Source organism: Equus przewalskii, chromosome 13 (assembly GCF_037783145.1).
Source record: "Equus przewalskii isolate Varuska chromosome 13, EquPr2, whole genome shotgun sequence".
NCBI lineage: Eukaryota > Metazoa > Chordata > Mammalia > Perissodactyla > Equidae > Equus > Equus przewalskii.
Genome location: NC_091843.1, coordinates 61461949 through 61474778, shown reverse-complemented (window position 1 = coordinate 61474778; position 12830 = coordinate 61461949). Strand labels below are relative to the sequence as shown.

The window sequence follows — 12830 nt, the reverse complement described above, 5'->3', positions numbered from 1 at the left end:
TTGAGAATGACCTCTGATTTTAATACAGTAATGCTTTGTTTCTCTGGTAGTCAGGATATGAACTATTCCATGTAAGTGAATTTTCCAGATGATGGAAGATGATATTACCATCAAATTCAGAAACATGAATTTTACTAGATTTGATGTAAATCTCTTAGAAATATATGTATATTCTGAAAGATACTGATCTTAACCTTTCCCTTTTAATTCTGGATCATTATTATAAGCATCATTGATTATGGTTTGCTGTAATATAGTAGTGCCCTTAGAAACTTACCAAGATTTATTTTGTTGCTTAACCCCAAACAAAGATGGAATAATCTGGATTGCTATATTTCAAGTTCTTCTGATTATGTTTCATAGTTTTTCTGCCTCTTCATCTCTATTACCTATTATTTAATAATTTAAATGTTAAATTCATTCTTATTATAAGAGATTGAAATAATATAGATAAATATAAAGTAGAACATGAAAGAGTTTTTTGGCCTTAAATCACCCCTATTCTAATCCCACACCCCTCAGAGTGTTGATGAAAGCTTGGTTTGTAGTAATCTGGTTCTCCTGTACATTCACGTACAAACACACACATAAATATATACGTTATTAGTCTGCTCTGGCTGCCATAACAGCATACTATATGCTGGTGGATTAAGCCAGTATAATTTATTTCTCACAGTTCTGGAGGTTAGAAGTTTTGGATCAAGGTGCCGGCCAGTTAGTTACTGGTGAGACTATCTTACTGGCTTGTGGACTGCTGCCTTCTTATGTACTCACATGACTTCTTTGTGTGCTTGGAGAGAGAAAGCCTGAGTAAACTCTCTGGTATCTTTCCTTACAAGGGCACTAATGTAATCTACCCCTAATTATCTCATAAAGGCTTCATCTCCAAACACCATCACATTGGGGATTATGGCTTAAATATGTGAATTTTGAGGGAATACAATTCAGTCCATAGCACATATATTTTAATATAAATGGAACCATATATATTCTTTTGCATCATCCTTTTTAATTAGAAAAAAATGTCATAGAAGAATCTTATATGTGTGTACCTCATTTTTTTAGTGACTATGTGCTAGTCTAGTTCTTTTTTTTTGAGGCAGATTACCCCCAAGCTAACATCTGCCACCAGTCCTCCTATTTTGCTGAGGAAGACTGGCCCTGAGCTAACATCCATGCCCATCTCCTCTGCTTTATATGTGGGACGCCTACCACAGCACGGCTTGCCAAGCAGTGCATAGGTCTGCACTAGGGATCCAAACCAGCGAATCCCAGGCCGCTGAAGTGGAACGTGTGAACTTAACCACTGCACCACTGGGCCAGCCCCACTATTCTTGTTCTTAAATGGATTAAAATTTATTCAGCCAATCCCCTGGTGATGGACATTTAAATATTTTCTAGTTTTTTGTTTTATAAACAATATTGCAACACACATCTTTTTGTGGACAAATTTTGTGCACATTGTAAAGTCTTTTGGTAAAACAGATTTTTCGGCGATTAAAGAATATTCTAATTTGAAGTTTGAGAGACAATTCCAAGTTGACCTCTGAAAAATTTATGCCAATTGTATATGTATGTTTCTATTGTTTTTACAATATTGAAAATAATGGATGTTATCACTTTTTTATACTTGTCAATTTTAGTAGGTGAAAAATAACTTACTGTTTAATCTGCAGATATTGTGGGTCAGGTTATAAATATTTCCATGTGCTTATTAATATTTGAGTTTTTTCTCGATGAACTTCCAATTGTGTTCTTTGTTCATTTTCATGTTAGGTTGTCTTGTTTCTATGAATTTTTCTTCATTAAGAATCCTTTTGCTTGTAATTTGCACTGCGAATATTTCTTCACAGTTTGTCTTTTGACTTTGTTATCATCTCTCTAGCTTTAAATAAATTTAAATTTTCATAGACTTGGAGTATTTAGTATTTTCTTTTGTATATTTTGGGTTTCATGGCCTGCTTGATAAGGGTGAATATAAAGATTTTAGTGTGATATGATAGCTATGTGTGTTTTTCTGGTAGAAATATTTCTATTCAGGACCAAATGCAACCATAAATTATCTGGTCTATGAATGCATATTAATTTTATATGTTTAATTATCTTCAAATCTATATAGAAAATACTCCTAAAGCATTATTACAATATGTGGAAATAGACATAGCTTATCATCAATTTAAATTGCCATACAACTGAGCCTCACTTTCTTTTCTTTAAAATAAGGATAATAGTATCTATCTCATAGATTGTTGAGAGAATTAAATGAGATACCAGATGTAAATAATACTAGATACCATCAACTCAATGCCTACTCAATACTAGTCATTATATATACATTTGATCCTCAAAACAATGCTTTGAAGCAGTATTCCTGAACTCAAATTACAGAAAATAGATTCAATGAGCTTAAGTAACTTGCTCAGAATCTCAGATGAAAATAGCAAAGCCAGAATGTAAATACATGTTTGTCGGAAAACAAAAACCATCATGTTTACACTGTACACTCTTCCTGGAACATGACAGGTATGTACTTACTTTAGTCCTTTCCTCCTCTATTTTCTGCTTCTGTTTCTTTTTGTTTTTTGTTTGATGAATAAGACTCTCTAAAACAGCATTTCTCAAGCATACTTACTGTGATTATTGAAATGTCCAGTAAAGTAACGACTAGCCACATGTGTCTCTCCAGCATTTTAAATGTGGTTAATGCAACCAAGGGACTGAAATTTTACTTTAAGTTAAATTATATGTGGCTACTGTTTTTGACATTGCAACCTTAGATTTATGAATGCTTTTTCTGTGTGTAAACTAAATGTAATTAACATATTGATTGATAATTGTTCATTCCAGGTTGAAAACCTTAGCAGAAGAACTTATGCAGACACAGCAGATGCTTTTAAATAAGGAGGAGGCTGTCCTGGAATTAGAGAAGAGAATTGAGGAATCTTCTAAGACCTATGAAAAGAAGTCTGAGTGAGTAAAACAAAAATAATTTGAAGGAAGAAAGTATAATTGATGTAATTTTACAGAAATACTTTAGTTACGTGGTATTATGGTGTAAAATTTCTAGAACCGGAAATGTCATTTTAAGTATAAAACTTGGTATAGTTGAGTTACTTTACAGGACTCTAGAAAAGTGATTTTGTGTTTTTGTCAATATACTGATCATATGTCTCCATGTTTTAACAATTTGAACTGTTTGTTTTCCAAAAAATTCTGTCAAAAGCTATCTTTACTTCTCCTCATCAATGTCCACCAGATTCACTGTGAATTCCTTGTTAAGAAAGTGGCAGGCCAGTATTATCTAGAAATTGGCTTTTACTGTCTTAGAAGGAAGCAAACTAACTTAGAAAATAGCAGTCGGGTTTGCCTGTAAAAGTCCTTCTGATATTTGCTGTGGTGTTTTTGTCCTATTGTTTTTTTGGCTGATTTCTGGGTCTGTAAATATCTACCTGAATCTTCTGACTTTACTTGTCTTGATTTACTCTTGTTTTTACTAATTACTTTAATTATGTTTTCTACTGTTTTAAGATTTAAATTTTTTTTTTTTAAAGATTTTTTTATTTTTTCCTTTTTCTCCCCAAAGCCCCCCAGTACATAGTTGTATATTTCTCGTTGTGGGTTCTTCTAGTTGTGGTATGTGGGACGCTGCCTCAGCGTGGTCCGACGAGCAGTGCCATGTCCGCGCCCAGGATTCGAACCAACGAAACACTGGGACGCCTGCAGCGGAGCGCGCGAACTTAACCACTCGGCCACGGGGCCAGCCCTTAAGATTTAAATTTTGATCTAAAATTTAATATTTCTAATCTGACTTTGATCGTTGTTTGCATCTCCAACAGGGGTTACTAGTGTGGTTTCTGTAATCCTGGCTAGACCATGTAAATTTCATATTCTCACATAACTCTCACAACTGGCTTGATTTGTTAAAACTCTTAAGGAAACTGTGATAGGTAGCATTTCTCTGGTCTAGACTTACTCTTACTTTCTACACGACTTTTCAAATATTCTCCACTTCTTTAAAATCTCTGATTCCCTTATCTCTCTCACCATAATCAGCAGATGGACCTCTCTTACATTACAGAAAAAATTAGAACCATCAGGTGGCAACTCCCCTTTTTTGGGGGGGACTAGATATCCAAATCCACTACATTTGTACCCATTCTCTTTCCTTACTTCCTTGTCCTGTCTAAATCTGTTTCTTGTGCCTATTTTTTTGTATCCCATCATCTCTTACTTTGCCCAAAATCTTATATTATTTTTTATACAGATTTTCCTTGACTTATGATGGGGTTATGTCCTGATAAACCCATCGTAAGTTGAAAATATTGTAAGTTGAAAATGCATTTAATACACTTAACCTACTAAACGTCATAGTTTAGCTTAGCCTACCTTAAACGTGCTCATAAGACTTATATTAACCTACACTTGGGCAAAATCATCTAACATAAAGCCTATTTTATGATAAAGCATTGAATATCTCATGTATTTTGTTTGATATTGTACTGAAAGTGAAAAACGGAACGGTTGTGTGGGCACGTAATTGTTGTCAGTGTATGGCTTGTTTACCCTCATGATCCTGTGACTGACTGGGAGCTGTGGCTGGCTGCCACTGCCCATCATCATGAGAGAGTATCGTACCACACATTGCTAGCCTGGGGAAAGATAAAGATTCAAAATTTGAAGTATGGGTTCTACTGAATGAGTTTTGCTTTCACCCCATTGTAAAGTTGAAAAATCATGAAGTCAGGGACTGTCTGTATTATGTTTACCTTTTCTTCTCAACTGGCTCCTGTGTTCACTTTTTAAATATGCTTAAATCTTGACTTGTAAAAACAATCCCCATCTCTCCGCCCACCCCAGAATACCCTGTTTTAATCTCCATATTTTCTCCCAACTACTGTCTTTGCTTTCTGTTTCTTAGTCAAACTTATTCTAAGAGTGATTATGTTCACTCTTTTCCTCAACTCCCACTTACCTCTCATCCCACATGTATCTGGCTTCTGCCTCATCACTATTGAAATAGGTATCTGTAAGATCACCACTGACATCTACATTGTTAAATTTAGCAGCTCCTAGTTGCCCTCTTCACAGTATCTGACTCTGCAGACTTCATATTCCTTCTTTTCTCTTGGCCTTTGGGACCAAGATGCCAGAGCTTACTCCTCTCTTTCTGGTCACTCCTCTGTAAACTCATTCTCCTTCACTCAGCCAGTCTATTTTGGAGTTACTCAAGGCATGGCCCCAGGGTATGTTGCATCCCTCCTTGAACACTGCTCAGCAGATCACCTAGGGGTATGACCTACACATATTACTCTGGCTCAGATTTCTTCTCTGAACTGTATGGCCGTGTAATCAGTTACCTACTTGACATTCTTCAATGTCTTAGAAGTACCCTAAATTTCCCATGTCTAATGCTGAATTAAAAATCTCCTCAATACAACCAAACTCAACCCAGTTCACCTTAGTATTCCTTATTTCAGTGAATGGCAGTGCCATCTATCCTATGTGTACAACTCAGAATATTAGGATCCTACCTCTTTCATTTATACTATGGCTTTTATTACAACTTTGTATTAAATATCATATTGGAATCAATGAGCATTTTAAAGGTGAGAATAGGAAAATTTGAGTCACTCTGGGCATTCCTTTAATAAATCTGGAAATTTTCAGTATTGCATCAACAGCAGATTCTACTGGGATTATAGAAATAAAATTCATAAACTGTTGCACATATACACTTCAAAAAAATAATTTTCTTTTGCCTTTTTCTCTTTGCGAATAAATCTTTTCACGTGTTTACAGATAACCAAGTGGTTCTACTTTTTATAGTTTTTTGTAAATGCATACATTGTAAATGACTCTCGTTTTAAAATTTAGTGGATATAAAGAAAGACAGTAGGATAGCTGACCCTCTCACCAGCATGTCTGACCATATTGTTGTTTGAGGAGGCAGTCTTTAAGGATTTTCTTAAAGTTGTGGGATTCTTTGACTTTTTGGTGTTTTTCTTTGCTGTGTTTTTAAAGACTCAAATCTTGGACTGTCTTTTCCTCTACGTAATGAGTAGGATCCACATTCCTCCACCTGTTTATATTTATCAGGAGATGAGTATGCAAGTAGAGGAGAGGGGGCTTAAAGGGCAGTGGATATAGGGGAAATAGCATTTCTTGAGTTGTTGCTCTGTTCCACACATTGTGCTGGATGTTTTATATATATATTAACTCACTAAATGGTATCTTCACCATACCTCTGTGTAATTGCCTGTATTTTACCATTAGAACTTAGAGAATTTAGATAACTTACTTACAATCACATACCTAGTAAGTGGTAGAAAACACATGAGTTCTTGACTCCAAAGCTTCTGTCCTTTTGATCACAGCATTTGCTTGATTTTATGATTCTAATAGTGTTCTTAGAAGAGTAAATTAGAAGGGAAAAGTATGTCAAGCAATTCAGGGGGTGAGTTCAGTTTAACCCAAGTTCTGCTAGCCCTTTGTTACCATGGAGTTTTTCTTGTTAGCTTTAGGGTATAATCTTGAAAATGTTAAGTCTATTTGTATAACTAAATAGTCATTGTGAAATCTCATTAATTTAGACATTGGTAGTGGTGAAGTTTGTCTTTGAATTATATGTTAAAATATTTTGCTAAACGGTCTGAAAGGAATTCTGGGGAAATGTTTGTATTTCTATTTCTTTCTCTTTTTTTTTTGGTGAGAAAGATTGGCCCTGGCTAGCATCTGTTGACAATCTTCCTCTTTTTGCTTGAGGAGGATTGTCCCTGAGCTAACATCTGTGCCAATCTTCCTCTATTTTGTATATGGGACGCTACCATAGCATGGCTTGATGAGTGGTATGTAGGTCTTTGCCCAGGATCCGAACTGGTGAACACCTGGGCTGCTGAAGTGGAGCATGTGAACTTAACCACTATGCCACCGGGGCAACCCCTGCATTTCTATTTCTTAATTGAAAATATTCTCTTTTTTGTGTGTGTATGTGTATATATCTACATATATATGTTAAATGCACTTAAATAATTAAAAGCAATTTTTATCTAGTTTTGAAAATAGAATTATTTTTACTCTGTAACAGTTTGTTAGCTTCATATACTGTGTAACTTGAAAGTAATAAAAACAATAAAACAAAACATTTCTTCACAAATACTAAAAATACCCTAAGTTACATGTTTGTATTTTTAAGTTATTTCTAAGTTAATGGAGTTATATTGAACTTTTACTTAATAAAAATAGCATTATTGGTCCTAGCAAAATGTAACATGTTAGGGACTAAAGTTAAAATCTTTAAATTTGGATTTAACATAAATGTCTCTGAAACATCTTACAATAACAGTGAAAAAATAAATCCTATGAGAAATTATTTCATAGTGTTGATTCTTATAATTGAATAATATAAAGTGAAAAATAAAGTTAAAGAACGGCTTTTATGTAACATTAGATTCACGCTAACAAGAGCAGACTTTTAGCGTATATACATAATGCAGGTCTCATTTGAAATGTAGCTCTTACAGAATCTTATTTTTAAAAAAGAAGAGTGAAAGGAATAAAAGCAACCACTTGAAGTGGTATAATTTTAATATAGCACAAAGTGTCACTCTGGTATACATACCTTTACTCATTGCTTCTAAAACATACTTATTCAAATGGAAATAATATCAATCTTCTGATTTGTGATCCTTGACTATTATATTAGAAAACAGCTTATGGCATATGTTATTATTATATGTTATTATGGCATATTATATGTTAAACATACCAGGCATATGTTATTTATGACTCAATGGCATAAAGAACTGGTAATATTACTATTGGTTTTAATGCTTGGTTTGACTTCTAAAAAGTGGATGATTATTCAATTTTGTATTGTTTCTTCTCATCATGTAGTACTTAAAAATACTTTATATGTTATAAAATCATAACTCTGGGACCGTGCAGAATCTTAAGAGATCATTTGATTCAACCTCCCTGTCTTTCAAAGTGTGTGACATCTGAGGCCCAGAAATTTTCAAAGACTTACAGGATGTCACATCTAGCTTATGGTAAAGGTAAGACTTGAACCATCTAGAGTATAGTCTTCAAATTCAGGGACGTTTTATTTTTGTCTCAGAATTTTTAGATTATGTGTATTACAAAAAAAAGTGTGCTGTGTAAATAGGGAATTCATTTAACGATATTTATGGCATGTCTGCTAGGTGCTGTGAATACAATGAAAGATAAGATGTTTATGGTCACATGTCTCATGAAGCTTACACTTGTGGAGTAGACCAATACAAAACAAGAAATTAACAGTTGTGATAATTGCTATGAAACAAGGAGCTAAGATGGAAGATTAACAGATGAGGACCTACTTAAGATAGGTGGTCAGGGGTCTCCTAGAAAATGGCATTTTTGCTGAGACCTAAAGGACAGAAGGTGCCCTCCTTGTGAAGAGAGCATGGAAAGAGTGGTCAGAGTAGGGAGTTAAGTAGTGCATGCAAATGTCCTGATTCCTTTCATGTTTTAAATTTATTTATGGCTTCCTATGCATGTTGTATTATATAATCATGCATTTGCTATAATTTTCTTCTTATTGAAATACATATAGCTTGTTTGCTCAATGGTGTTACAAACATTTAAAGTAATTATATAGTATGTTGTATAGTGATTACAGCAGTACTTTTTACAAACTAATTATTGAACAAAAGCAAGGTGTTAATGTATTTGAAACTATATCATTATACCTAGAGATCAGTGGGATTAATTGGAAGAAGCTAATGTTGTTCATTGATTTCATGATCATACATGTTCATTAAAACAAGTCAGGACTAGAGCCATACAATAGGGCATATACCTCCCCTGCAAGTCTCATTGTTCTTAAAAGCCATTAAGCTAAAACCCAGGAAATTTATATTTTAACCTAATTCTTGATATTAGGATAGTGTCTCAGAATGTCTATATGATTGCTGATATGATATAATACAGTAGATACTTAGAATTCCTGAAGGAGAATAAAGAAGGCCTATCCCTAAAACAGATTATATAGAAATCTAAGGCATATGAGATGATAAAAAACCTCACCTCAGCAGAGGAAGCATGATGCTGCAGCAGTGATATATATTTTTTAATTAAATTTTTTATTTTGAGATAATTGCAGATTGACATGTTGTTTTAAGACTTAATATGGAGAGATCCCATGTACCCTATATTCAGTTTTCCCCAATGGTAGCATCTTGCAAAACTATAACATAATATCATAATCCAGATATTGACATTGATGCAGTCATGATACTGAATGTTTCCATCTCTGCAAGGTTCCCTCATGTTGCACTTTTATAGCTATGCTGCCTTCCATCTCCCACTCTCTTTTAAACCCCTGGTAACCATTAATCTGTTCTCCATTTCCACAATTTTGTCTTTCCAAGAATGTTATATAAAGAATCACATTGTATGTAAACTTTTGAGATTGGCTTTTTGCATTCATCATAATTTTTTGGAGATTCATCCAGGTGCTTTCATTCCTTTCTACTGTTAAGTAGTATTAAGTAGTATGTGTGTTAGTTTCCTAGGGTTGCCATAACAAAGTACCACAAATGAGGTGGCTTAAAAAACATAGATTTATTCTCTCATAGTTCCAGAGGCCAAAAATCTGAAATAAGACGTTGGCGTGCTGGTTTCTTCTGATGGCTTTTAGGGAGAATCTGTTCCATGCTTTTCTCCTTGCTTTTGCTAATGGCTGGCAATCCTCCGCATTCCTTGGTTTATAGAAACATCACTCCAATCTCTGCCTCCATCTTCATATGGTGTTCTGCCCGTGTGTCTCTTCTCGGTATCCAGATTTTCCTCTTCTTACAAGGACAGCAGTCATGTGGATCAAGGGACCATTCACTCCAATATGACCTCATCTTAACTAATTACATCTGCAACAATCCTTTTTCCAAATAAGGTCACATTCTGAGGTTCTTGGAGTTAGGATTTGAACATTATTATTTTGGAAGACACAATTCAAGCTGTAATAGTGTATATATCATACTTTGTCTAATCATTTGCCCTTTGAAGGACACCTGGTTTGTTTTCACTTTTTGGCTATTACAAATAAAGATGCTGCAAATATTTACGTACAGGTTTTTGTGTGGGCATAAGTTTTAATTTCTCTGGGATAAATACCCAGAGGAGTGCAAGTGCTAGTTGTATGCTAATTGCATGTTTAGTTTTTGAAGAGCGACTGTACCATGATATATTCCCGCCAGCAATGTGTAAGTGATTGGTTTCTCCTCATCCTCCCAGCAGTTTTTAAAATTTGAGCCATTCTGATAGGTGTGTAGTGATATCTCGTTTTTTTAAAGAATTAAGACATTTTTTAGAGGAGTTTAAGTTTCACAGAAAAATTGAGGGAAAGGTCAGAGATTTCCTTTATTTAACTCACAGTCATTTTTTTTCTGGCTGAATAGTGCTTCTAACTCTTTAATTTTTTTTTCCTAAATCTTTGGTTTTTGTTGTTAGTGGCATATACCCAACCCAAACAACTCTTCCAGTTCAGCCATTTAAACTGAACTGAAGATGGGTATGATCTTTATTAGGGTTTGTGTTAGTTTCCTCTTGCTGCTGTAACAAATTACCACAAACTTGGTAACTTAAAACAGCACAAATTTATTCTCTTACATTTGTGGAGATCAGGTCACCAAGGTATTGATTTGGCTGATTTTTTCTGGAGGCTCTTGGGGACAATCTCCCTCTTTGCTTTTTCCAGCTTCTAGAGTCTGTCCTCATTCCTTGGCTCTTGGCCCCACATCATGTTGCCTTTTCTCTGTCTTTTTTCATTGCCACAATGTCTTCTCTGACATTGTCCCTCTTGCTTCCCTCTTATCAGACATTTATGATTACATTAATTAGGGCTAATCTGGATTATCCAGGATAATATCCCATGTCAACATCCTTAACTTAATCATATCTGAAAACTCCCCTTTGCCATGTCAGGTAACGTATTCATAGGTAACATGCTACCATACAGTTTAAGATACAATAAAATATATGTGTTTTACTTTAAATAGATTAAAAAAAATTTTGTTCAGATGTTCAGTTCACATTACTTTTTTGCAATTACTGTGCCTCATTTGTCATTTCATATTTCATTTTTGAAAAGCTTACTTTCATTTTTAAAATTTTTTTTTTGCATTTTTTCCCAGTAGTCTTTATGAAATTTGTTTGCAAAAGAATACTGGTAACAGTAATGATTGTAGAGTGTTATTATTTTCCAGTGTACTTCCCTACTGATTTTGTCTACATTTGTGAAATCATTCACCTTTGTTTGGACTGATCTTGCAGATATACATGAAAATGTTTTTTGCCATCTTACCTTGTACATTTTAAATTATTCCTTATACTCTTGTCATTGTTGTGATTCTTTTGGTAGCTAGGAAATACAAATAAGGAACCCTCAGGAAGCTTGAGGTTCATATGGGTGTAATCTTTTCCAGGATCTGGTCCTTATAAATTTATGTTTACAAAAGTGATTGTTTTAAAAATCAACTTTCTCTGAAGAGGTTCACTGAGAAATAAAAAAAAAATTATAACCAATTTATTATGGAAAGGAAGTTACCACCTAACAAGCAAATCAGCATGAATTTATCAGAAAATCTGTGTGGATTTAGAACACAGGGCACAGATTGTTGAAGGGTGATGAAGATGATAATAATGATGATGATAATTGCCATTTACTGAATTCTTACTTTATGGGATGCTCTGTGCCTATTGACAGATTTTTCAAATATTATCTCATTGAATTCTCAGAACAACCCTGACAATAGGTATTATTAATTTTTACAGTGATAAAACTGAAGATGAGAAAAGCAAAGTGATTAAGTCATGAAGTTGAATCTGTCCTAATTCAGTGTAATTATACTCTGTCCATGATGACTTTACTTGGGAAGCGTTAATGAGCTCTGATAGTATGGCACATCTTTCTCCATTAATTCTGCCATTAACTTCACCTGTTAGAATGGTTTATCTTTTGGATATTGCTAGGTCTTTCTTAGAAATAATCTTACTCATTAGTTCTACTTCTCCAAAATCTCACTCAGTTCTCTACCTTTTCGTTCAAGTTTCACCTGCAACTCATTGCAATATAATTGAGAGGATTACAGCTTTCTTTATAGCATCCACTGAGGCTGCACCCTGCTCAGTTTGATTGGAATTGAGTTTTCAAAATATCGGTCATCATCATATTTATGAACAAACCTCTTAGTGTAGGTTCCTTCTGCCTACGATTACTTATTTAGTTTTGTTAATTCTTATAAGTTCTAATTTAAGAAAATAACGTTTGCTGACATTATTCTCTAGCTCTGAAGCTTTCCCTAAGACAATCTGTTGTCTCTTAGATAGTAATAATTTACTTTCAGTAGTGCGTGACACAGTTCTTAGCTACTGTTCGTAGGTAGTAATATACTATGTATGGCAGTGTTTCCAGAGATGTTGCCTGCCACCCTACCTGTTTTCTTGTGGCTCTAATGTGGGTGAATTAGTTTGAAATTCCCATTGGGGCAGCCTCCAAGGGATAAAAAGACGCAATAAGGCAACATGTGGCCTATGTAGTTCTCTAAGGAGGGATGGGGAAGCCTGCTGTCTTTACAGTGGTGACATTGGGAAGATTTGGGGATTTATGTTATGCTCATTCCCTTAATCACAGTTCAACCCTCAGTCCTTGTCAGGACAGCTTTCTCCAATCTAAACACACACCCCTCACAATATACACACAGCTTGGTCCCAGGCTGTCACCTTGATTTGATTTGTTTTACTGTAGGCACAGATCTGACTCCAGCCATATTCCACTTGAGATTTGAAATAAA

General features: G+C 34.6%; 1 protein-coding gene across 31 annotated transcripts in view; it reads left to right on the top strand.

Annotated features, from left to right (window-relative positions):
- FER (FER tyrosine kinase) overlaps window positions 1–12830 on the top strand; it is a 439939-nt gene that overhangs the window by 108570 nt on the left and 318539 nt on the right. For 29 of the 31 annotated variants that reach the window (XR_011525229.1, XR_011525213.1, XR_011525228.1 and 26 more), the window contains one exon: window positions 2848–2970. Coding sequence is in view for 11 of the 31 variants with exons in the window: in XM_070569583.1 (XP_070425684.1) it covers window positions 2848–2970 (123 nt within the window). In the remaining 20 variants the exon portion in view is untranslated. Of the gene's footprint in view, window positions 1–2388; window positions 2524–2847; window positions 2971–12830 lie in introns of those variants that run through there. The other 2 variants (XR_011525231.1, XR_011525232.1) reach the window with 1 other exon arrangement.